Raw genomic sequence first — 27,437 nt, 5'->3', positions numbered from 1 at the left:
GACTTTAAGTCATTTTCATAGATGTGTGCAGATTTAAGGTAAAACTTACTCTGGGGTGACATAGGATAGGGTACACTTATAACACATTGCCTGTTTGTTGTAAGAGATGAATATTTTTGTTTTTCAAAACTATGGAGATATCAGAAGTATTAATCATGTAGTATTTAGAGCACTTGGGAAGAACATGCTCTGAAAAATGCAAAGCATTAGCAATGGAGTGATTAGTTAAAATATGTTTAATTTACAATTTAAGCCAGTAGTTGAGGAAAGTAAATTGTTTTATCAGTTTTGGAATAGAATGGACATAATAAAACCTCAACTGTAAGAAGCTGAAAAGAGTTAATGTTTTGACTGACCACATCTTGAAAGGAAGATTTAAAGGATGCATGTATCTTTGAGGTCTAAAGGTAGTGTTCTGATTTGGCAAGCTAGCGTAGATGAGCAAAAACTAAGACTAGGATGGAAATTGTTTTCTTTCTTCTGAGTTATGGATTTGTACAAATTGGGGGACTTGGAAGGTCCTGAAGTTGTGGCCATGCCATTGGATCAAAACTAGATTCTCTCAAGTTCGGTAAGAGTCCGCTGAATTCACTAAAATCCCATCAAGGGCAAAATATTATATTTCACTATTCCCACTTTAGGGGCAGCTAATTTTTCCTTGACTCAGCTGAGGTTCCAAGCCTCTCAATCCAACAGACAGTCTCTCTGTTGTCATTGTGCATACTGTCCTGGCCTCTGCTCCTGGGTCAGAAAATGAGTGAAATAATGCTTGTGTGACACTTACCTTACTCATATCAGAGCTAAGTCGATTGGCAGTCGATAAGCAGTGATTGGCCCTGCATATAGCAGAGAACCAAGAAATCACTCCACTGAGGCTAGAATTAGGATGTACAGGAGGTGAGATCAAAAGATAGAGAATGGCTGGGAGGAAGAGAAGAGGTAGGATGACTCATCATATAGGTACCCACCCAGACTCTGCCTGGCCAGGTACCAGGGAGACAAGCCTGGAGGGGAGGGTCTTGGCTTCTTCCTTCACTTCCATTGGTCAGCTTGGACTTGCCCATCTGGCAAGTACATTAACACAGAAGTAAGCAAGTTAGTGTCTGCTCTTTCACACTTTAGTGTTTGTCAAACAGTAGATTTTAAAGTTCTTTGGGGGCAAGATTGTCTTAATCACTTTTATATAACTTCCTCAACTGTCAACATCCTTGGTTTATAGTAGGTGATTCCCTTTGGAGTAAAAATATATCTCAGTCATTTTAAGATAAACATCCTGCTTTAGTGTTCTAGAATTTTTGAGGTGGCGGGGGGTGGGGTGTCATAGCAGATTCCAAACAAAGATATAATGAAGCTTAAATGAGCAAAACTAATTAAATATATTATTCTTGTTCAGATATTGTCACCTTTGGGGGGTTGGCAGGGAGAATATGTTCACTCTCAGTCATACACAAGTACACTATCTATTCTAAGAACTTTCTTTGGCAGTCCTAGTTAACCTTGTCACTTGTCAGGTGGTGGAACCCAACTGGAATAGGGATGTGAACTCACCAAGGGGGATAAGTCGTGGTCTCTCATGTGTCTAGCTAAATCTCTGTTATAAAGGCCAATAACTATGACTATTACTGTTCTTGTTATATATTCTTTCCCTTATGTCCTTATGAATAAATGATACCTGGCAGCACAATACTTTTGGAAGCTATTGTTTTATTAATTTATTTAGAATGATATCGCTTTTCTTTCTGCCTTATCCCTTTAAGGAAAATCATGAAATTATTTTTAAAAGTGGAGCAAGTAAGAATTGGGATTTACTCCCCTATTTCCTATGAGGTTCTTGAGTAACTTCTAGATTAGACTCTTGAAGTTGCTTTTTCTGGTGTGTCCTACTGGCAAGACTGCTTTTGTGTCACACATAGTACTGTGTTTTGCTGGGCATGATCTGAATTTCCTTGATGCCAAAACATACATTTTTCACACTTTGACCTTTCTTATAGCTGATTATACTTTAAAATTGATGGATGCATTTAATATGGCATTATTTTTTTTCCTAACATGTTATTTAATTAAACTGATGTTGGCTTTTATACTTGGTAGTATCTTAGATCAAGAAAAAAAAGGTAGTGGTATTTTAGTTATCTATAGTTGTATAACACTTAAAACAAGTATTTATTATGTCTCGTGGTTTCTGTGGGTTAGGAATTCACTTAGGGCATAATAGGGAGGTGTTGTTTCACTTCATGATGCCTGGGGCCTCAGCCAGAAGACATGTAGCCTACAAGTGAGAATCACCTGAAGTGAGAATCTCACCTACAAGTGAGAATCCACAATGTGGAATCACATTGATTCCCATGTGGGGTTTGCTGGAGTTATTGGTCCACCTGGAGCCATTCCATGAAGAGATAATAGAGTGGAAGGGACTAAACTAAAAATACTTATTCCTTTTCTTACAAATGAGATTTTCCAAACTCATAGGAACTTTGGAAGGAAGAACCCATTCAGCATTTTCAGAGAGAGGCTGGACTTGTTTCTGATCTGAGGAGGTTTTGGAGATCAACACTTTGGAGCATGATCTAACATTTTGTCATTGGAAAGTGCAGCATCCATCATTACAATTATGCTTATATTTCGCATCAGAGTCTGCTCTGTTGGTTGGTATTCAGGATGCTTTATACCAAAGTCCTTACTCTTTCCAAGTTCTCCATACCATCTTGAAGTTTCAAATTCTTAGTGGGCAGAAGCATGGCTGACAATGCCATTTTTTTCTCCTCTTGAATCAGGGACTTGATTGTCAGATGTCCCCAAATACTCTATCCACCCATGCCAGAGAAAAATTCTCCTCTTGCAACGCTTTGAGATCTGTGACTTGAGAGGATTATGGCACTTTCTCCAGAACCCCATTTATTCATCTTTTTAAAAAGATTTTTAATTTTTTACGTAATCTCCACACCCAACATGGGGCTCCAACTTGCAACTCTGAGATCAAGAGTTACATCTTCTTCTAACTGAGCCAGCCAGACACCCCCTCTTATTCATCTTTAAGATAAATCATAAAATCCATGGCAGTCCAGCATGTGTGGCCTATAACCCTTCTCAAACTTTTGTGGATTCAAAGGATTAGATAAGACATCGTCTTTAAAAAGAAAAAAAAAACTACTTTTTCCTAAAAGGAAAAATTTTAATAAGATGGAAATTTCAGATTTAAACTTTTTAGAGATTAGAAGAGTCTTTCCTTTAGGCCTACAAGTATTGGGCTTCTAAATATGATGTTTAAAATGATATTAATAGTATAGAAATATGAAACAAGCATTCTGCCACAAAAATAGGTGTGTTTTTGATAAACTTATTTGGGTTAAATCTCTGGAGGTTTCCTTAACATTACTTTCAGAATATTGAGCTTTAAAGGAATTTTTATAAAAGCAATATTAGCATTCATAGCTCCCATCTGCTGTGTGCCTCCAGTTGACAGGAAGTAAGAGATGTTCTAGTGACATCTTGTTCAACAACTTTGTGACCTTAGAATATTATTCCCATTTTACAGATGAGGAAACTGAGATCCAGATAGTTAATGTAACTTGTCTAAGGTCACATACCTTGCAAGTGAGCTATCTCACTTGAAAGCCACTGTTTGGAGAAACTTGCCAGTTTTGGGGTAGTTGTAGAATTTTTCATAAGCAGTTACTACTTCCAGAGTGTCTTCTGCCTGAAGCTGGAGGCTTAGAAAAATGGAATTAAAAGATTTTGGTGGCATAATTAATCCCTTTCCTTATCTCTGTCCCCACTCCCCACTTTAACTCTCTTATAGAAAAGTATCCATGTAATTTTGTTTTACAAGCTTGTGATGACTACTTGGCAAAAAGCCCCACCACATTAGTCTAGTGTTTTGGAAAAGTGACTTGACATATTGTCACTTGTACTGACTTTAGCCCACACTCAGAATAGAAAATCTTGGTCTCTATTGCCACCACACTATACTGCTAAGACCCAAATGTATTGCAGCACATGAATTTTTTTCACTGCATGATGGCAGCGATCTGGATTTCCTGATTATAGTTTTAGTATTTTTTTTTAATCAGGTAAAGAGGGGCTATTTTGCTGTTAGGAAAACTTGTTATTAGGGGTTTGGCACAGCTCAAAGACTATAGCGGTTCAGCTGTTGAATGTATATAAATCTTTCATTTTTAGTGTGTGTGTGTCTTTATAGTGAATCCAGATTCGTTTTTGCTTCGATTTGTTTGTGATATTCTCTGGAGAGTTTGGCATTCTGGACTTCTTCTAAACTCATGAGTAGACTGCAACATGGGATAACCAATGTAGTGATTTCTTTGGATGCAGTGTAGCTAATGGCAAGTGTGTGTGTGTGTGTGTGTGTGTGTGTGTGTGTGTGTATTCTGTGTGTGTGCATGTCAGAGAGAGGGAGTGGGAGAAGGAATATCAAGCATGTTTGGTATTTATAAAAATGATATGTTCCTTAAATTTCAGACTAACTTAAATTTATTTCTTATTATAGGAATAATGTATGCTTATTGTAAAAAATATAGATGAGTCCCCAAAAGAAAAAAAAAAAAGAAATGACATCTCAGAGTTAGTCATTGTTAAGATTATGGTATCTCAATATGTGTGTGTACATTCATACATATGTTTGTTTTTACAAAAACGAGCCAATGCTATAAATATTCCAGAAATTATATTTTCAGATATATCTATTTATTCAATATGCTTTTATAATATTTTAATGTGAAAATTTTAATGTATGGTTATATCATCACTTGAACATTAGATTTTTAATTATTTTTCTCTTTATTCTGTAATCTTGTAGCAACCAACAGAAAGAGGTTTCTTGAATTTCAAATCACTTATTGGCCTCCTTCCCCAACTATAGTCGGCAGAATGTGTTTTGTATTGTGCTCCCTGCCCTGAGACCCACTCCCAGCTGAAGAGCACTGTGGAACACTAGAGACCGGATGGCTTCTGACAGCTCCTCTACTTTTGCTGTTTCTTCTTGCAGGAGACAGAGCACGTGGTACCCAGCCAACCAGAGTGTCGGGGGAGAACAGGAACGCAAGACCACGAGAGTCCACAAAACCACCCTTTCAGGTGCCAAGAAACAGTGCGAGTTCAACAAAGGTGGGTCTTTTGTTGTCAGAAGTTGTGCTGTGCCTGGTGTTGCTTTCCCAGAAATGATGATGCTGGTGCTTGTCACCCCCATACAAGAGGCAAGGCTTTCCGACTTTGGCTGGCATTCCTTACAAGTCACAGAAGCAGCTTTAAGGGGCTGTAAGAGAGTATCATTGAGTCTGAATTGAAGAGAAGTGTAAATAACCTACTGTCACTGTCTTCATTTTGGAGATAATCAGCCTTACAGCTCAGAGATGACAGGAGATAGTCTGGGAGAAAGAAATGTTGATTTCATTTTGTACTCTTTCATTCCATGCTAGAAATGTTTTCCTCCATGATAATGATAATTAGTGATGACAGTGTAGACATCAAGTCAGTTTCTTTTTATATATTATCTCATTTAGCCTTCATCACTTCCTCATAAAGTATTTATAGCCCCATTTTATGGAGGAGGAGCCTGAGGCCCAAGATTCATTGTGTCCCTGGCCTGATATTGCACAAGTGAAAAAGCTGAGCCAGAATTTGAACCCACAAATGTCTGGTTACAGCATACCAGGAGTGCTTCAATGCTGATCCAAGTAGTATCCTTGGGACACTTGAAGCAGTCCAGGGGCTGGCCTCTCTGGTCTGCTAGACCTGCTGGAGACAGCCCTGGGTCCAGGGCAAGGATGTGGGTGGAAAGCTGTCTGCAGCAAGTTGGCATGGCATTCTGATGGGAGCCTGGCATTGCAGCTGTCTGTGGAAAATCTCTTCTGGAAATAAACAGAAGAAAGAATTCAGCTGCTAGTTGTGTCAGCTGTCTTGGTAGGATCTTGTATACAGCGTAATCTTAGCCCTCACTCAGTGGGAAGAGAGTGCTTCTGAGCACGACCTTTAGATTTTTTTTTATGGCAGCACAGCCTAAATGAATCAACAACTACAGAGAAGTTGGCTGTAGTATATAATTTTGCTTTAAAATATTCAAGTACTAAATTTAGAATCATAGATTCCTAAAAGTTTGGAAGGACCCCAAAAGCAAGGTGACTCTTTTTTCAACTGTATTCATAGGTGTCTTGAATCACCCTTCTCACAAGTTGCCACCTCTTTTTTGTTTATTCTTACATGACCTCAGGTCAGGTAAGACTCAACCTTGTCATTTCTCTGCTGATTGGAGCATTCTCCTTCCTATTTGAAGCCTTATTATAAATTAAGCTGTTTTGTGGGGCGCCTGGGTGGCTCAGTCAGTTAAGCGTCCAACTTCAGCTCAGGTCATGATCTCACAGTTTGTGAGTTCGAGCCCTGCATCGGGCTCTGTGCTGACAGCTTGGAGCCTGAATCCTGCTTCGGATTCTGTGTCTCCCTTTCTCTGTTCCTCCCTCACTTGCACTCTCTCTCTCTCTCTCTCTCTCTCTCAAAAATGAATAAAGATTAAAAAAATAAAAAAAATAAATTAAGCTGTTTTAGACTGACTAGAACCAATTTTGTGTAGTGACACTGTCTCCCCTCTACCAGACTTGTAACTGCCTTTCTCAGCAAGAATATAGCCAACTATATACCCATGCATATTTTAAAATAATAGAACAAAACAAAACAAACGAAAAAACCCCTAAATTATTTGTGTGTGTGTGTGTGTGTGTGTGTGTGTGTGTGTGTGTAATATATACTTGATGTTTGGCAACTTTAAACCATTTTATCTCTTATCTACAGCGGGGAAAGTAAGTGGTAATATTCCTGTTATCAGAGGACAAGTCAGAAATTTAATAGGATTCTGTGTTGGGAATCATTCACATATGATTAGTAAGAGCTGAGAGTATGGAATGAGAATAGTCTAGATGAGAAAATGTACCAGGCAGCAATCCTTACATTTGAGGATAGATGGGTAGTTACAGCTGAATTCGGATTTTCAGGTCTATGACACCTTTTCTCAGAAAAACAGAGATGCACATATACACAAGTTTGTAACATCTTAGGAGGTTCTTAGACCTCCTCTGCATGTCAGAAAAAGGAACTGAATACAGTCAGGGTCACTGGGCAGCCTTCCTCATTAAATCAGCCTTGTCTCTCTCCAACACATTGTCTACTTCTGCATCTTAGCAAACCTCCATAGGACCCCAAATATCCTGTTTTCCTTTTCTTCTCTTCCCTTCTAGCCCCCAGGTTCCACTTCGATAGGATCTAGCTTTCTGAGCTAGCACCATTCCAGAATATTCTGCACCCCAGTTTTAGGAATCACAGGATCTGGTATTAAGTCTCAGATCAGAAGTGGTGTTAGACCACTTATATCTGGTACTGTTAAGTTTAGTATTTAGGTTGGGTTGGTAACCTTTAAACTACAGAGTTATTTGTCACAAACATGGTGACGTCACCTAGGGACATTCTAATGAAACTTAAAAAAAACCTCAAAATATTACAGGGATTGTGAAATTTGATGAACTGGTGAAATGAGATCTGAGGCTAAAAACAACTTTGAGTCAGGTATCTCACATTCCTGATAACATTCCTCTTCCCTTTTAAGTCAGCATATGACCAGGTTGAGGCATATGGTGCCCAGTAAGATCTTGATAGATACATGATACTGTAACAGGACACTCCAGACCTAGGTCTGACTCAAAGTGAGGGAAGGAACCAGTCTGTATCTCAGCAGGTGTAAAATACCACCTTCTTGGGGATGGGGGGAATATTTTATTTGCATAATGAACACTTTGAAAAGGGGAAGAAAGATCTTTATGCTGTCAAGGGGTCACATGTCACTTTAGCAAGACTCAAAGGAACAGTTAGTCTTCAGAGAATTAATCCATGCTTGTAGAAGTGAGATTTTTGAGCTAATTGTGTTGAGATGGGATCTGATCTTTGCATGCATGTCTAGGAGAAATAGTTTCATACCTTTAGCTCTCAGAGCGTTGTGTTGTCTGTCAGCTCTTTCTAACACAGGGAGCCTATATTTGTGTCTGTGGATGAGCTTCAGAGAGGTTTATGAATTTTTTTCTAAAGTTTGAGTGTATATATATCATATTGGTTTCTGTTGATACTGTAACAAGTGACCACAAATTTGTGGCTTAAAACAACACACATTGACAAAATCTTACAGTTCAGTAGATGTCCAACATGAATCTCCTTGGGCTAAAATAAAGGTGTTGGTAGGCCTGCATTCCTCTCTGGAGTCTCTAGGGGAGAATCCATCTATTTCCTTGCCTTTTCCCATTTCCAGAGGATGCCTACATTGCTTGGCTTGTGCGCCTTCTTCCACTGCAAAGCTAGCAACATTGCATCTCTGAGCATTCTTCCATACATCTCTCTTTGACCATGCCCAGGGAAGATTTTCTGATTTAAAAGATTCATGGGATTAGATTGGACTGATTTAGATAACCCACAATAATCTCCCTATCTCAAGGTCCTTAACTTAATCATATCTACTGAATCCCTTTTATCACGTAAGAGTGACATGTGGAGTGGGACAAAAAATGAGGACGTGGGCACCTTGGTGTGTGTGTGCACTCCATTATTCTGCCTACTACATAAAAGTTGTTTTCCAGGGAAGATCTCTAAAGCAATTATCAGAATCTTATGTCACTCATGACCCCAAAAAGTTTAGAAACACTATCCTAACCACTTCCAACCTTCCATTTTGCATATTCTTCCACAGAGCCAACCTCAGATACTGATTTAGCCCCCTCTGTCCTCTTTCACTGCATCCATCCTCATTTTTGCCATGTCTTTGCTGTCCCTATATTATATTCCTTGTACAGTGCCCCACAGCAGAGATCTGTGGTATATCTAAAGTATGGAGATACATTTGGCTTACAGAATGTTTTAAAATATTTTGATTCAGTATTTAAAAATCCGAAGGTTTTGGGGTGCCTCACTGGGTCAAGTGTCTGATTCTTGATTTCGGCTCAAGTCATGATCTCATGGTTAGAGAAATTAACCCCTGTGTCAAGTGCAGAGCCTGCTTGGGATTCTCTCTCTCTCTCTCTCTCTGACCCTTTCCCGCTTCGGTCTCTCTCTCTCTGTCTCTCAAAATAAATAAACTTAAAATCACCATGTTTATAGATTTTGGAGATTCTTTTTGAAAATCTGGAGATGGGATACCCAGGGCCCTACAAGGCAACAGTTAGCAGGAGCTGAGGAGCAGCCATCCATTTTTCCACAACTCCTACCCAGATCTGCCAACTTATTTATGCTCTTTGCCTGACTCATACGGGCTTTTGATTTATAATGCTTACTTCAATCATTTTCTTCCCAGCAACTACTCATCCTGGGTACTCTAGGTGCTCAGAGCTAAGCCTTGATAAGGTGATGTCTGATAATGTCTTTTGCCTCCTTTCCAAGATGATGTATTTATATTTTAACTTGGATTTCCATTGCATCTGAGTGGAGGGGTTGCATATTACCCTACTCTGACACACTCTTCAGTACCTGGAGCTTTTCAAAACATATAAAGTTATAGAACTGCATTTAGTTAGAGCAAGAATGAAGCCTTAATAATCATTTAATACAATCCTCTCATTTTCTAGTGTGACACCCAGTGAGGCTGTTATTTGCTTAAGCCCTTGCTCCCCTTATAACAGAATGAAGACAAATGCCATCAATCTGTTCAGAGCAGTAACTTGATGAATATTCATTAGTTTGATTGATTTTTTTATATAGCTACAGCCAGTGCCAATCCTGTGAACCCTCGGATATGACAAAGGAGGATTTATCAATGTAACAGAATACTAATGAAGCTGGGGATTTCTTACCCAGCTAAGTAAATTTACTTTTGAGAGTGATTAATTCACTTGTGTTTAAAATATTGTATTAAAATTTATGACAGCATTAAACCTTTAATGTTGTTAAGACCTTGTCTGTATAAACAGGAACTATTCTGTAGCATTGTGTTACTACTAATTAAGTTGGTGGTTGCATTCGTAAATTGGAGTTCATTAGCCTTTTCGTCTGGAAGTCCCCAGTTAGAGGGGATTGAAGATTGGAGTATTAGCAAAAATAATGGCCTTTGATGGCTTTGACTATTTTTGTGACATTCCAGAAAAAAGAAAAAGGGTTGTTACTTTATGGAAAGAGGAAGTTTTGTTGGCAGCAACTTTTCCATGAGGGATAAATCCTTTCAGGTTTTGTTTTTGAGATAGACAACTTGTGTGTGTTTTAATAGCTAATTGTTTCTTATTTAAGTGTTTTTCATAGAAGTAAGCAGAGTCTTAAGGAGCTCTTCTAAAAAGAGAAAGAATGAGTAAGAGAATGAGCACCCAGAGATTTTTAATAACATAGTATACAAGAACTGCCTTCTTGGACTGTACCAGAGCAGGAGCATTACATGTTGCCAGCATGTTCTTATTAGTATGCTCTTAAGATTTCTTTTTTCTTTCTTTCTTTCTTTCTTTCTTTCTTTCTTTCTTTCTTTCTTTCTTAACAGGGCAGGGGGAGAACAAATGAGGTATAGAACAAAAAAAATTAGTTGGTCTTGATAGTGTTTTGAGACTACCTGCTATATGGTTGAGTGACAAGTGGGTTCTGGAATAGCTTATTTTGCCTATATTGCATAGGAAGGGGGCCATATAGTTAGGGCTGTTTTTCATCCCCCGATCCTGCCTCCATCCTGATGGGCTCAGAAACAATTTGGTAGAATGGAAAGAACATTCAAATTAAGAAATGCAGTCTTGTATTATGTCTCTCAGGTGACCTTGGTCACTTCATGCAAATCCCTCAGTCCCCTTGTCTAACACGAGTCTGGGTCAGATGACTTCTTAGTTCCCTTCTGGCTCTAACACTAAAAATGCTCAACATTCTAGATATTTAAAGGATTAGAGTGGAAAGATTGTAGCTTAATAAAACAATCTCTTTCAGTCACAGATAAAAATAATTCCTCCTCCCTGCTGTAGAGCACAAAAAGTATCCTACACGAAATCACCAAATCCTTGAACTGATTGACAACATAGAGCCCACACTTGATTATTCTGGGAATGAAACACTCCTTTTTTAAAATTATTATTATTATTTTTTGTGACTGCCCTTGGTTACTTTATAAATTGTTAGCACTTTCACTGGACAATGATTAGGAATAAAGATAAAAGGGAAACTCAGAGACATTCTCTCATTAAAAATAATAATAAATGAAATATGGTTATATTGGAAAATATAAAAAATTCCAAAGAAATAAAAATTTCTCATAATCTTACCACCCCATTATAACCATGGTTACCAGTGTGGTGTATGTTTTTATATTGTTGCTATTTTTTTTTTTTAGTTTTTATTTTAATTCCAGTTAGTAAACATACAGTGTTATATTAGTTTCAGGTGTACAATATAGTAATTCAATACTTCCATGCATCACCAGTGCTCACCACAAGTGCACTCCTCGTATTGTTATTGTTTTAATATGGTATAAAAAATTGTGTATAAAAGGGACTTCCTAATACATTCGAGTTGACTTAATTTTAAACAGACTCCAGAGTATAAAGCTAGGCCAGAATGCATTCTGACTATATAATCTTAAAGATTATAAATATAAAGATATAGATATATGAATATAAATATAGATATATAAGTATAAATAAAAATATAAGATTATAAATATGAAATGGGGTAATTATCACCAAGCTCAGCTTCATTTATGGCTAAGGTGATCAAATTTAATTTTTCATCAAAATACTCTAATACAAATTTCTATAAGAAACATGTTTTATAAATTTTGGTATCATTATAGCCTATAGTGTTAGAAATAATATTTCTAGGAGATGGAACAAAAAATTTGTCCTTAATATCTCAACATCTTGTAAATCTTCTTGGCCTAACCTGGACTAGACTTAAGAGACAAATTTCAATAGTGATTATAGAAGACAGAGTGTGCATATAAACTTAAATTTAATTTAAAACTGACCAGCTGGTTAGGCGTTCAGTGTCCCTGAGACCATGGGAATGAGGTTATTCCTTTGTTGTTGTTGTTTTAATTCAAGTTAATATTCAGTGTAGTCTTGGCTTCAGGAGTAGAACCCAGTGATTTATCTCTTACATATGACACCCAGTGCTCATCCCAACAAGTGCTGTCCTTAATGCCCATCACCACCACCACCCCACCTCCCCTCCAGCCACCCTGTTTGTTCTCTGTATTTAAGGGTCTCCTATTCTTTAACTTACTCTTTATCTTCCCAATGAGGCAAAGGTTTCTCTGGTGCTTAAGGGTTATTCCTTTTTTTTTTTTCAATATATGAAGTTTATTGTCAAATTGGTTACCATACAACACCCAGTGCTCATCCCAAAAGGTGCCCTCCTCAATACCCATCACACCCCCCCCACCCCCCATCAACCCTCAGTTTGTTCTCAGTTTTTAACAGTCTCCTATGCTTTGGCTCTCTCCCACTCTAACCTCTTTTTTTTTTCCTTCCCCTCCCCCATGGGTGCACCCCAATGTTTATAGCAGCACTCTCAACAATAGCCAAATTATGGAAAGAGCCTAAATGTCCATCAACTGATGAATGGATAAAGAAATTGTGGTTTATATACACAATGCAATACTACGTGGCAATGAGAAAGAATGAAATATGGCCTTTTGTAGCAACATGGATGGAACTGGAGAGTGTGATGCTAAGTGAAATAAGCCATACAGAGAAAGACAGATACCATATGGTTTCACTCTTATGTGGATCCTGAGAAACTTACAGAAATCCATGGGGGTTATTCCTTTTTAAGACTAAAGTTAAAAAAAAAGACTAATGTTCAATGTTAAACACACACACAAACACATCCACATCCACATCCACTCACATCATATATAGTGACATATACAGTTTCCACCCACCCTTCCTATTTTTCTTTTATTCTTAACCAATTTAATTTGTATATATAAATTTTTTTCATATGTATGAAATCTTAAACATTTCTGTGTAGCTTGTTTGTCCTACTTAATATTGTTTTTTTCCATATCATAGTGACTATGAAATATACCATAATTTTTGTAACTCCAAATCGGTATGTATTTTGGTTACTTCTGGAATTCATATTTGTAGATATTGCTGTAGTAAGAATTTCTTAAAATATTTTTATGTACTTCCATTTCAGTTTCCTTGGTTTGTGCTTAAGGGTAAAGCTGTCCAGACATGGGATTTAAAATGATAAACCAAAAAGATGTGGCATATAAATTTTTCAGTTATCTGATCATGAAAGAAGATAGGAATAAAATGGATAATTGATAATTTTGAGAGAATTAGAAAGTCATGTGGCTGGATATCTGTATATGGCAGCATCTTAGGATACTGGGTCTAAGTGGAACATTTGAGACAGTTCAGTCCAATCCCCTTCTCCATACTTGTGTATTCTAGATATTTCTATTTAACCCACTAGCCCTTACAGTTTTTTAGCTCAGATTGTTCTTAGGGCAAAATGCCTCTGACTCTAACATTCCCAAAAGACGTTTGGAAGGCATGCCAGGTGTGGAACAACTCTTTGATGTGTGAAACTACCCTGCTCATCTCAGGGCTCTAGTATCTTTGGTTGTAGCCTACAGAACGTCAGCAGGGACCCCCGGCCTTTGTACCAATCACAAATAGCCTCTAAATTTCCTAAATGCTTTCTAGAGTGCATACCACCACCTCCAAGAGAAATGCCAAAATTCATGATGGATATTTAAAACTATGTTTTATGAGAGTCTTTTATACATGGAGAAAAAAGCAACTACATAACAGAATTATAAGTTTATCTTATTTTTGCTTAACATATAATTATATACAGAAATATACACTGGAAAGACATAAATCATTTTATTGGTGGTTATTTTCAGATGGAATGGCTGTGGGTGATTTTTAAAATATTCATTTCACTTTCCAAATTTTCCCCCATTGGGTTCCTCTTAAGTTTGTAACAGGGAAAATTATTTATACATGAAAAAAAAGCAGTATCAACTGTTCAAGATATAGAACCAAAAATAAATTTACTACAATTGCTGCAATCATCAATTTGCACAAATGCAAATCATCATTTATGTTCTGTTTCTTTGAACTGTTGCATATCAGTTCAAGGTAGAGAAGAATATTAGGAAAGTATAGAAGAGAATGGATTTTTAAAAATTATTTTTGACTAGAAGAAACCTAAAAGGCATTTTCAGTGGTATCTGTGGCTTTTATGGTTTGAGTCAGTTGGGATCAGAAAGCAAATATTAAAGGTGATTTTTATAGGGTCAGATGACACTTAAAATCAGAATTTGTATCCTAGACACCTCTTCATTTGAGTGTTTTATTCTGTATGTAAAAGTTGAAGAAAGTCTGTTTTTATATCCCTTAAGCAGAGCAAGCCTTTCAGAGGTCCACTAGCATAGAGTTCTAATCAAGAGAACTCCTATGACTGTAGATGCCAGGGGCAAAGGAAATACCAGGGCCCATTTAAATGGCAATGGGGTCCAAGAGGTGAAACTTGAGAAGGTGGAAGCAGGAGTAAGGCCAAATTTCAGGAGATTTTTTAACAATGCCTTGAATTTAATACCCATACAAGAAAACAACTTTGGCCATACTGAGCCTATTGAATAAATCTAGACACACAAAATAGAGTCCTTGGGATTTGCATGTGAAGGGCTAGTTCCCTGGGAAGGTTGTTTGTCAGAAGTGGATTTGAGGTAAAAAGTGCTGAGAAGATAAAATCACCACACTGTTGGAATGACTTGTGGGGAGGGGCATGAGAAGAACTTGGAACTGAAAGAAGAAGACAGTTAAGAACCAAGGTAACTGCCAAAAAATTTTATGTGCCTTGTCAAACTTGAATGAGGTTAAAGCATGCAAGATCCAGGCTCCTCTGACTTGTCTTTCTGATCATTAACTCACCCTTGCCTCTCAGAGTAGCACTGATCCAGGTCCTGGATTCCAGATTATTTGCCAATCCAAACCTGCCAAATCCAGGTTCTTTGCCAAGACCACATTAGTAAGGAAAGGTTAGTGTTGCATGTGTGTATGGAATGTGTTGTTTGCTTTAAAATGGAATGATATCGAGAATCCTAACTAGTGTAAGTACTCAGAATAGCGGTGTGGAGGTGCTGGCTTATTCAAGTCATAGACAAAGGGCCAAAAGGCTGGAGAAGTTGAATTGTAGAGGGAATATATCAGATGGCATTGGAAACGCTGGCAGTGCCCAGACTGCACAGGGCCTTGAAGCCAGGGTATGAATCTCAGATTTTGTTGAAGTGCAAAAGGAAGCCATTTGAGGTTATAACCAGGAGAATGACATGCTCAGATTTCCATCTTTAAAAGACCACTCTAGGTAGTGTGTGATATGGGGAAGCAAGGAGACATATTGGAGGCAATGCATCATCCACGTGGGAGGTGATGGTGGCAGTGAAGATGGAAGAGGGAGGAGTAGAGGTGAATATTAGAGACTCATAACTTCTTGTTTTTGGAAGAGAAGGAAAATCTTTAATAGGGAACAGTTAGGATTTAGGCTTGTTTAATATTAATGCTTATGTAAGTCCTCTGTGTCATTTCTTAAGTTCTTTTTTCCTAGCACTATCTTGATTCATAATTTAAAAGATAGAATGTTGGAAAGCCAAGTATCAGATGTAATATCACCATGCCTAGAGCAATTAAAATTTAATATTCATCAAATATTTACCTGTCATTCAAATTAGCCACCCTCCCCCACCATTATTTGTGATCTCTTGTCCCCTTCACTGTATCTGTCCCTAGACTAAATCTTCATTTGGATGATTTTTTTTTCTGTCTCTGACTCGGAAATACAGGTATCGTGTTTACTTTGTAATGTTGCTCACTTGCTTACATTAGATTCCTTCAGAAAGCAGAGTCTTATAGGAAGGCTTGGGTAGAGGGAGGTGATAGGAAGTGGGGGAGGAGGGAGAGCTGACAGCATGTGTGTAACTAAGGTTACTACTCTTGGCAACTGGAGATTAGCTCCCTGAGGACTCTCTGAGGAACTTGTAAATACATCTGAGGATGTATCCCTTTGAAATTTTGGGGCTGAAGTCTATATTCACATGCTCCCCTCTTTGCTGGCAGAGGGTTGTCCCCAGAGGAGTAACTCCCCCACACTTCTAGGCTGCGGAAGTAAGCTCTGCCTCACAAAATCTTGAGGCAGAAAAGTAAAGAGACTTGGCAGGTGCTTAAAGGGAGATAATTTGAGTGAGCAGAACTGTCCATGGAGCTAACGCATCTGCTATGACCACTGTGCCTCTTGGGCAGACCACTGCCTGGCACAGGAAGCAGATGTCTCATAAATACTTACTAAGTGAATGGAATAAATGAGATGATGGAAGGAAGTGCTTTGTATACAGCTCAGCAGACCAGGTGCTGCTATCAATAATAATGTATTAGGATCTGTGCTCCCAATGGATCCCTTGTCCTCAATCCCTTCCCAAACTCTTCTTTTTGATTCATAGGGGTCTTTGACCACACCCATGCTACTCTACTTCCTTTCTTCTCTCAGTACTGATGCTGGCCTATGGGCTTGACTCACACCTCACACATTCTTTGGACATTGGTATGGTTCTGACTGTTTCTGGGCTCTGTTCCAGCCCACCAAGGTGAGGAGCGGTATCTATTCCAGTGCAGCTGGGCTGCCTTGTGTTCAGTGTTTTTCTTAGAGTCTCTTCAGGGACATGATTCTTCCTTTTTTGGAATGTGTCCCCTGGGAGCCCAGGCCAGAAATACCCAGAGCACTCCTGTACTCACAGAAGTCCTTCACCTGTGCTCTTCAGCCACTGGTATCCTCCCATTACCTGGACCTTTAGGATAATGTTTCCCAACTAGGAATGCCCTGGAGTGCTTGTTAAATACATATTACCAGTGCATTCCTTTGGGAATTCAGCTTCAGTAAATGTGGGGCCTAGGAATCTGTTTTTAATAATACTGATTGATAGTAATCCTCAGAGAAGTATGAAAGGGAGTGGAGATTGGGTTCTAATAATTAGTGCCAAGGCATATTATTAAAATCAGCATTCTGCCTTTAACCATGACCTCCTTCTCCCCTTTACGGGAATTTATTTATATGGACAAGTACATACATGGTTTGAAAAGTCAGTTCATAAAGATCTACTGACTACCAGTTCTGTTTTCTGTCAGTGGTCTCTTGGGGGTCATTTAAGATTCAGTGCCTTGGTTTCTTTACCTTTGAAGATAGCTGCCCAGTACGTAACCTCAGTCCTTTGGCACAGAAATTTGGTTAAAAGAAAACACCAATAAGAGAATGTCTTTAATATAGCTTAGACTCCCTAGAGAAAGGAATTTTACATTTACTGGTATTGAAGATTGTTATTGTTGCTAATAATACTACTGGAATTTATTGGCATCTTGTCTGTGTCTGCATATAGAGCTATTGTTTATACATAAAGAATGTTTTGCTCAGATGGTTGTCCTCTTGGGATATACCTTTTGTTTTTACAAGAGTTTCAGGAAACAACAGTCATACAGCTAGCCAGTAGTCATCCGGGTATACATTAGTGTATCCCATGTTGCTTTCTGAACAGAGGCTCAATTTAATGCAGTGGAATATCTTGAACTCTTAAAAGTGATCCAAAGTTCAGCTTGGTTCAGACTTAAGGTTCTGATTCTATATGAAGCATTCTGAAAAGTGTACTGGCTGCTCTCCTTTTACTCTTTCTGCCCGGGTTTTCTAAATGTGGATTAGAACACCATTTGCTAATCTTCAGCAGGTCTCCGCAGGGAAGAAATGTAACTGTTTGTAGGAATGAGAGTCATCCTATCCTGCCAGTCCTGCTAGAAAATTACAGGTGGGGAAAAAACATGTGTTTTATCATAATTATTGTACATACTTGGGAATATACCAGAATTGGCAGCTGTCCATAACCCTAGGATGAATACTTTATTAACAAACATCGAGTGCCTACTATGTGCCAAATGTCAGGATTAGCCCTAGAGATAAAAATAACAAGCAAGACTCACAAGGTCCCTGCTCTATAGAGTGTTCCATCATGGAAGAGACAATCAGATAATTATAGAAATACACAATTAGGGACTATGCTATGGAGCAGATGTAGATCAGAATACAGGAAGAACATATAAAAGGGAGACCTGATTATGAGCTACCTTGTGTCTATAGGATGAATGTGTTAATTAGGAAAGAGAATGGAGAGGGAACAGCATTATGGGCACAGGAACAGCACATACGAAGGCCTGAGGTGAAAAGGAACATGGTGCATCCAAAGAACTGAAAAAGTGTCAGTGTAGTAGTAGCAGAGAGTGAGAACGGTATGAATTGAAGTTGAAGAGACTAACAAGTGATGAATCCTTCACAGTGTCCTAGGATACTTTAAGAATTTTGGTCTTTATTTTAAGTGTCATGCGGAGAAGGGAAATGATAAGGTGGTTGTGTAGAAAATGGTTTGTGCGAGTAGAGGGGAAATAGGGAGACCATGGTGGTAGTCCAAAAGACAGATTATAGTCGTTTGACCTGAAGTAGTAGTGATGGAGGTGGAGGGGAAGAGGACAGATGCAGAAGTTATTTGTGATAAGAAATTGAAGGACTTCATAATACAGTGGCTATGGGGCTTGAAGGAGAGGAAAGTGTCAGAATAACTCTCAGATGTCTTCCATGAGGAAGACATTGGATAGAGGGAGAAGATTTTCACTGAGATAGGGAATACTTTCATCTGCTAATTTAATTATAGATAATTGAAAGGTTGATATAAAAATTCTATGCTAAGATATTGCTTTTTCACAAATTATCACATCTGGGGCTTGACACTACCCTTAGGCCAAGAAAAATACTTAATGCTTTGTTTATTTTGCTATTTTGAATTCCAGTGCACATTCTGAGGGAAAACCACTGCAGGATGACCATATAGATTGACTCAGCACATGCTTTAATTTCCCAGCAATGTGGAAACACCAAAATTTTAAAAATTTGCACTTCAGTAGGTTATCCATAATTTTGCAGTGACCAAAACTGGATGCAGTTCCATCCAGGAAGAAGCACTTCTAATATCAGCACATAATTAGGTTTTATATTTCTCTGTTAGAAGTGCTTTTAATTCAAAATATATAATGGTGGCAATGATGATAGTGGCAGTGTTGGTGGTCATGGTGATGACAATAGTGGTGATGGTTGTAGTGGCAGTGACAACAATGGTGGTGATGACACTGGTGATGGAGGTGGTAATGACAGTGGCAGTGGCAGTGATGGTGGTGGAGGTGGCAGATACAATAGTGGTCATGGGCGATGGTGGTGGTGGTGATGATGGCAGCAGTGGTGGTTACAATGATGATGGCAGCAGTGGTGGTGACCTTGGTGGTGGTGATGATGGATGTGGCAGTGATGACAGGGACTATGGCAATGATGCCAATGGTGGTAACAGTACAGTAGTGATTGTGGTGATGGTGGTGGTGGTGACAATGACACACTGGTGTGACACATTGTTGTCACAATGGTGGTGATGGTGACAGTGATCATGGTGGTGGTGACAATGACAGTGATGGTAGTGGTAGTAATGCTCAGAAGCAGGACACTCCCATCAGTGCTGAGGGCCGTAATCATACTTTGAGGAGTCCAATCTGCATTTCCTGTTGCTTCGACCACAGAGCAGGGCAGAGTGCTCTGACTGGCCTTCTCATCACTGACCTCTCCAAACGCATGCACTGGGTAGAGATTTGCTTGATTCCTTTCCTGTTATTATTTTGGGTGAAGAGAAGCAAGAGAATTGGAGGGAATGTTTCAGTGTGACCCAGTGTTCGTATTTAGGTTAGCTTCCAGGAAGATTTACAAATGGTTCAAGCAATATCTTCAAATACCTTTAAAAAAAGGGGAACTTGAAACACCTAGCTACTGTTCCAGTTCTCTTTTCATTGCTAAACTTCTCTAGTGAGAAACTTTCATTTCTGTTTCCTCTTCTGCCATGAAGTTTATCTTGTTCAATTCCACTGGCCTTTTGTTTCTCTGCTTTCATTCTCATTATCTCCAGATGACTGAGATTTTCTAGCAGTGTGAGCTTAGGCAATCCATATGCATGCCCTGTTCTCCTTGCCTTGCTTTCTTTTTCTCCATAATACTTAGCATCTGGTGCACCATAGCTCACTGGTTTATATCTGTAGGTTCTTTCTCCTTGTATGAAAATTACAAGTTCCATGAGGGCAGAGACTTTGCTTTACTGTTTTATTCCAAAAATCTGCAGTCGTACCTGGCACATAGTTGGAGGTTCATAAATAGTAGTTTAATGAATGTATAAAGTTGTTTAACTTCCCTGTTTCCTGTTAAGCCAAGTGATATAGTAATGCTAATCTCATATAATCACTATGAAGATTAAATGAAATAATGTAAGTAAAGTACCTGGCGTTCCCAGCCTGGCATAGTAATGGCTGGCAATTTGTTAGATGGTCCTTGACACCTTTTTTTTCTTATAGCTTCTTTTTCTTTAATATTTATAATGATATACTAAGCTTCTTAACTCCTAGTGATGGATCTATACTTTCTTTCATTTGTCTACCAACTGACCAGTTTCAGAGACCTACCCAGTGGACCTAAGTAAGGAAGTCCCAGGTTTTGTCCCTTTCAGTTTGCTTATTCACAAGACTTGGATCATTGTTAATAAAATATACCATTAATTATCATCATTTATAATTCGATTATGGTATTTTTCGTATATGATTCTAGAATCCATGTGTTATTTTTAATATGCCTAGCAGTAGTATCATGAATTATCCTATGAGGTAGCTGTCATTATCCTCACTTTACAGTTGAGGAAACTGAGGCTTAGAGAGATTGATATCTTACCTATGGGTACACACACCTAGTAAGTGGTGGATGAAGAACTCATTCTTAGATCAGCTTCCTTCTGTTTCTTCCCTTACCCACCCATCTGAAGGACAGGTACTGAGTGTATGCCATGCTAGGCATAATGCTAGGCTCTGGCCACACTGATGCTAGACTCTGGCCACACAACAGGGAAAATATCAAGGCAGGACTTGTGACCACAACACATCACTGTTACCATCACCACCACACCTCTGCTGAACACACTGTAGAGTTCCAATTCTAGGTTGAGCCCTACTCAGGGATTACTTCTCTATTTCAGACTTGCTTCAAGCTGAAAATATCTAAATCTAAACTCATGAATTGCCTCCCTTTCTGCCAACTGCTTAATCTTCCCATCAAAATTAAATATTTCTTTACCTCCATTATAAAAACCACTTGTCATCTTTCTAGTCACATGTCTCAAAACTTGGGAGTAATTTTGATTATCCTATCTCTTTTATTCCGTACTTTAAATACATACCCAAGACTTCTTGATTGTTTTTATCCTTGAAAATATCTCTCTAGTTTCTACCTCCCCAGTTCCTTTCTACCATTCTAATATCAGCCTCTATGGCCTGATCCCTGACTTACTGAAATTAGCTTCAAGACTTGGTGTTAGCTTTATCCTCTGCTTCAGATTCCACTAAATCATAAGCCTCCTAAAGGCCTAGAGTCTTATTAACTCTTACCTCCCCAATACTATACCAGGCACATAGGAAACATTCAGATGGCTATTGAATTAAAGGACGCTTGATGCTTAGACCACAGTTTTCAAAATTGATCTTGAGGTTTATTTGGAGATTTTAAGTAGTTTTCCTGGAAGATCATGTGAGTGTAGTACAAATAGTCTGTACTCTGTATCTTAGTAATACATATTTTTAACAAAGTCTATTTCTGCTTTTTCCATTAATATATGCTATCTTTGTATTTGTTTTAAATTCCTAGACAAATTTATGTTTAAAATATAAAGGAGTAAATATTTTTTTTCATTAAAGGATATCACTCTTCCATTTTTCTGGTGCTATTATAACTCTATAGAAATGCAATTTGAGAACCACAAAGAATTACAAAGAAATTATGAACCACTAAAAATTTTAGATGTTACTGGATTGGACAGGTTAATTTCTATCCTCAAGAGGGTTTCCCCCATTTGGAGTAGAGCAATTGAGTATTTTTTGAATCCCTAAAATTACTGTGTTTTCAGATCAGGAAATTGATGAGGATAGGATGGGTGTGCCAGCAGTGTTCTTCCTCACTTTGTTTTCTCACTGAGTGAACTTTCCCTGAGCTCATTGTTGGACCATTAAGCTTCTTTCACACTCAGGAGATACATGCTCATTTGTGGTGTAGTAGACATCAGTGCATCTTATATGATTTTGTTTTTTCATATCCTTACTTTTCTTATTTTAAGTAAATTGTTTGCACAGTTAGCAATGCCTTTGGACTGAATAAATTTTGTAATCTTAATATTTTGAAGAAATTATGCTTGTGGCATTTTTAAATGTGCATCATGACTTAAAGAAATCATTAATCTTATTGACCATTCAAAGGTCATGTATGCTTTCTTCAGGACTCAAATTGAAGTAGAATAATAACTATAAATAATTATGTCCCCAAATAAAGCTTTTTATAAATGACTTAATGGTGACTAAATATTTTATTAAGAGAGCAGGACTTTTTATAAGGATATTAACTATAATTTAATATGCTTATTATATAATATCATGCAAATTGTTGTAGAAAAACTTGAATGTTATGTAACAAATACTATTGGATTATAACATTTGACAAATCATGATTTGGAATTTAGCATCGGTCGGTAGTGAAGTTTTGTTTTTTTGTATTTAAACTAAAAAAAATGATTCAGAGTAGATTTGCCTTATTTTATTAGAAACTATCTAGTGGCAAAACCTAGCTTCACAATGTTACCCAGAAATTGCTATGTTTTTTGTGTTAGTAAAAAGACAGCATGAAATTTTCAAATACTGTCTTCAGTGAACAAATGGTATCTTTCTGTAGTGACTGTATCAGATCTATCTGATCACATAAGACTTTTTTTGAATGAATGAAAAATATTGAATTTGTATTAGGTACTCAAGATTCAGCAGTGTAGAGAATGGACAAAATCACTAACTTCTTGGAGCTTACATTTTAATGTGGAAATGCAAACAAACAGGTTACTTTCAGATAGTGATAAGTGCTAAGCAGAAAATTAAGGACAGTGTGATAGTGATTGCTTCTAGTCAGGGACATCAGGAAGTCTTATTGGGAGGTGACATCACAACTGAACTGATGTTTACATGCTGAAAAGAGTCTGTTTATGAAGATCTTGGGGAGAACAGTTTGGGACAAGTGTGAAGGTTTGAATGGGAACCAGCACTATGTGTTCAAGAAACCAAGGGAAGGCCAAAAGAGCCTGGAGTGTAGGGAACAGGATATGAGTGTTGGGAAGTGGGATCAGGCAGGCTGGCAGAATTTAAGCACTGATATAATATATAATAATAATAATGTGTTGTACACTATTATAAGGAGTTTGGATTTTATTCCATGGTCAGTGGGACACCACTGAGGGTTTTGAACAAGGGTACAGCCAGATCTGTAGCTGCCAGCTTCAAATTGTACATTGTTGAAAAGTTTCTTTTCAATGGAAATACGTTTTCTTTGTATTTTATAGAATCGACCAGAGGGCTACCATTTGGTCAAAGGACACTTTTGAGACTCGGCAAGAGTTAAATGAGGTAGGTGTCATCATTATTAGTTGTATGAACATGAATTAGCTAATCATGAAATGTATTATTCTTTTTCCTAGTATGAGGAATTCTTTCTGATTAAAACTTTAAGTGTTTTTACTCTTAAGTGAATTTGTTTTTCCTGTAGCTCTTTGGATAATGCTTTTCCTCATTCTGGAGCAAATGTATTTAAAATATTATCTGCAAGATTGCTCACTGTATCTTGGACATAAACCAAGTCCAGTAATTAAAAAAATTTTTTTTAACGTTTATTCATCTTTGAGAGACACAGAGAGATGGAGCGTAAGCGGGGGAGGAGCAAAGAGAGAGAGAGAGAGGGAGAGAGAGACAGAATGTGAAGCAGGCTCCAGGCTCTGAGCCATCAGCACATTGCACAATGTGGGGCTCGAACTCACTGACTGGGAGATCATGACCTGAGTTGAAGTCAGATATCCAACCGACTGAGCCACCCAAGCTCCAGTGGTCATTTTACTACACTCTTTTCAACTTTGCATTAGGATTGTATAATCATGGCTATGGCAGTTCCATTTGTAGAATTTTCTCTTAATTTTATTCTCCCTCTCTCTATTTCTAATGGCAAATATAATCATGCTTACTATTTATCCATGGAGTATAATATAGTTTGGTGTTTGCAGTATGGTCTTCTTAGTATGCTTTGAAACATTGAAGTCCTGTTTTCCACTCCAAATGGTTTCTCACCAAACCAGACATCACTATGTTAATGTTTGTTCTAAATTTTCTTTGAAATAGATAATTTAATCCTCCTGCTGGAAATCAATATAACATAATTAGGATCCGTTATTCTGAATGCCTTGGCTTAAGGCCTTGGTTTGAAATACCGTCTAGTTTCCCTGCCCTCATTTTATAATTAAGGAGCAGTGGGTGGTATATCTGATTAGGACTACAGCAAAAGGAATGAAAAGACTGGATGCTCAGATGCCAGGAAGAGATGATGGACTTGAGGCATACTGTTTATAAGTCATTTGAAGATTGATCTCTTCTCCCCCTCCAAGAAAAAGGTAATTAGCTAAATTTAGGGGATTTTCTTTTTCTTTTTTTTACTTTAGAATTTGGCAGAAATGGATAGACAAAGGTAAACTAGATGATTGATTAAATTAAGTTAGATAAATAACTAAAGTTGTGGAAAATGACCTAAAGTTAACAACATAGAACACTGCTTGTTATTTATTTGTGCATAGAGACAGCCTTCACATTCCACAATCTCACTCATGGTAACAAGAGTGACAAAGAGTTTAAGAAAAAAGAGGCAAGAGCCTGAATCAATGAATACATTGTGAACAAGTAAAATGCTAGCTATAAAGAAGCATTGATTTGTTTTGACATAAGTGAGTAGAAAAATGAAGTGATTGTAAGAATCAACTTGTGATAGGTTTCAAGTATTTGCGAGAAACTCAGATTTATGAGCTGGAAATCCATGAGAATGCTGAGATTACTTGGGCATTCCAAAATCACAGCTGTAAAAAGCTCTATTTGAAATTTGTTTTCCTGTATTTGTTTGCTGTATTGTATTGGCAAATTTCATGAAATATGCCAATTCACTGCTCTGGGATTAGATGGGTGCAAGAGCATTGAATGGAGTCATGATTTCAAAAGAGGAGGCAACACCCTATTTTAAATGTGTGCTCTTCCATGATAAGGTGGTGCTGCTGATCTGCTCTGGTTGATAAGATTCAGTGTGTGTTCAAAGTGGTTTTGTTCCAGTCAGGGGGAAAACTATGTGGGGTATGTACAGATCCACATCCTTTCATGCAGTTTCTGTTGTGACTGAAATTTGGGGGCCAGAGGAAACCTTAGAAAAACTTGAATAGAGACAGTATGAGTGGATCCAAGCCCATGCAGGGAGAGTTAATATCATTGAAGGAGACATCCTACAGAGTGGAAATATATTTAACTGGGTTTTCCCCAGCATTTCCCAAATGTATGGAAAACCAAATTATTTTATGGAAGAAGTCCATAACATAACATTTCTTTAGGCAACAGAGTCCTGTGGAACACAGGTGGGAAATGCTGCTTTAGTATTTTTTAAAAATTTTTTAATGTTTATTTTTGAGAGAGAGTGAGAGAGCACAAGTGGGGGAGGGGAAGATTGAGAGGGAGACACAGAATCTGAAGCAGGCTCCAGGCTCTGAGCTGTCGCACAGAGCCCAACGCAAGGCTCAAACCCACGAGCCATGACGTCATGACCTGAGCCGAAGTCAGACGCTTAACTGACTGAGCCACCCAGGCACCTCTAGTATTTTTAATGGAAATGGAAAATATATATAGAATAGTGTGTATATCCCAAATGTACAGCTGGATAAATTCTCATAAAGTGTGTAACTAGCACCTAGATTAAGAAACACTATTATTAGCATCCCAGACACCCCTTAGTAATTCCTTCCAGTCACTACTCTCCAATTAGGATAACGATTCTTCAGACTGAAATAAATTTGTTTTGTCTATTATTGAGCTTTTCACAAATGCACTGTATGTACTTTTTTGTGTCTGGTTTCATTTACTCAGTATTGTGCTTCTGAGATTCATACATATTTAGGTATGTAGTTTAAGTTTTCATTCTCCTTGCTGTAACCCATTGTATGTTTTTTTCCTCTAGTTTTTGACTATTATGATAAGTTGTTACTGAGAATAATTTTTTTTTAATGAGTTGTGGTTTGGTCTCTGAACAAGTGACTTTTTATACAAGTATTCCTTCCATCTGTAAATAGAAATACAAGGTGGAATTTTTGTTATGTGAGCTCTCTTCATTGCTCTTTGTTTCTTTCTTGTATTTATTTACCACTGCCCCCTTCTGTACCACACACATACAGCTATCTAGTTTTGTAAAAAGAACCCACCAGTTCCGTATCTGTTTTCCTTCTTCATCCCAATTGCAAATCTAAAGTCAAAAGAGTTTCTTGAGTTTCATGAGAAGATGGTCCACAAATATTTTCCAGACATTTCCATAGACCCTAAAGTTTTATATACAATATATAATGAAGGAGACATCCTATAGAGTGGAAATACATTTAACTGGTTATTATGTGTGTATATATATATATATATATATATATATATATATATAATAAAAATTTTAAGATGCTACGTATGTGCTTTATTTATATTTTCCCCAAATTTCATCTGGCAATTTACTTCTACTTTTTGAACTTTTTAATTATACTTTCTCTGTCACAGATAGATGGGGCTCAGCTATATTTTGGTTCCAGAACTGGTACTTGACCCAAGGTGTCCTTTACTCAGTGATACATGGTGTAATAAATCCACATGGCATGAATATAGATTTGATTGTAGCTAGTCTCATTTTTGTTAAGTGAGTCTCAAGCTACTAGTCTTTGACCTTGGGTCTCTTGATAAGACTTGTATCTTCATCCTATGAGTTTTAGTGTCTCTGAGACTATGTGATAGGAGTTTATAGCTGAAAAACTGAGTAAGTCTCCCTGTTGCCATTGACCTGGACTGTCAGATTCTTCATCTGTAAGACATCAAGAGGTTTTATTTTTTGGAGTCTTCTGGATCCTGCTTGGAAAGTATTCTAGACTTAAGATCTATCCACTACCCATGTCTCATCCATCTTAATCCTTGGTTTTAATTATTCTTCCATGTCCATATAATTGATAAGCACTCAGTAGATCAAAAAATTGAAGGATAAAATGAGAACAAATATTGTTTTCCTTCTCTACATATTACTAAATCCTCTTCCTGGCTGGCTTTAGTTCCAATTAGAAAAATAGCAGATGCATAAAGAAAACTAATGGATCTCCCCTTCCCTGAGAAAGCATGCCATATTGTGTCTTCAAACGACTTTTTCTATTATAGACCACAGATAATAAAGCATCACATCAACTT

At 37.7% G+C, this 27,437-nt stretch overlaps 1 protein-coding gene across 3 annotated transcripts in view; it reads left to right on the top strand.

The window, feature by feature from the left end:
• The window catches only part of FAM13C (family with sequence similarity 13 member C), a 173,868-nt gene that overhangs the window by 59,384 nt on the left and 87,047 nt on the right, over positions 1–27,437 (top strand). For all 3 annotated transcript variants that reach the window (XM_019436081.2, XM_019436080.2, XM_019436078.2), the window contains 2 exons: positions 5,003–5,121; positions 23,498–23,561. In XM_019436081.2, the coding sequence (XP_019291626.1) occupies positions 5,003–5,121; positions 23,498–23,561 (183 nt within the window). The remainder of the gene's footprint in view (positions 1–5,002; positions 5,122–23,497; positions 23,562–27,437) is intronic.

Source organism: Panthera pardus, unplaced genomic scaffold, assembly GCF_024362965.1.
Source record: "Panthera pardus isolate Hobbes unplaced genomic scaffold, ASM2436296v1 HiC_scaffold_22, whole genome shotgun sequence".
In the NCBI taxonomy this organism is placed as follows: domain Eukaryota; kingdom Metazoa; phylum Chordata; class Mammalia; order Carnivora; family Felidae; genus Panthera; species Panthera pardus.
This window is presented reverse-complemented; position numbering and strand designations above follow the sequence as displayed.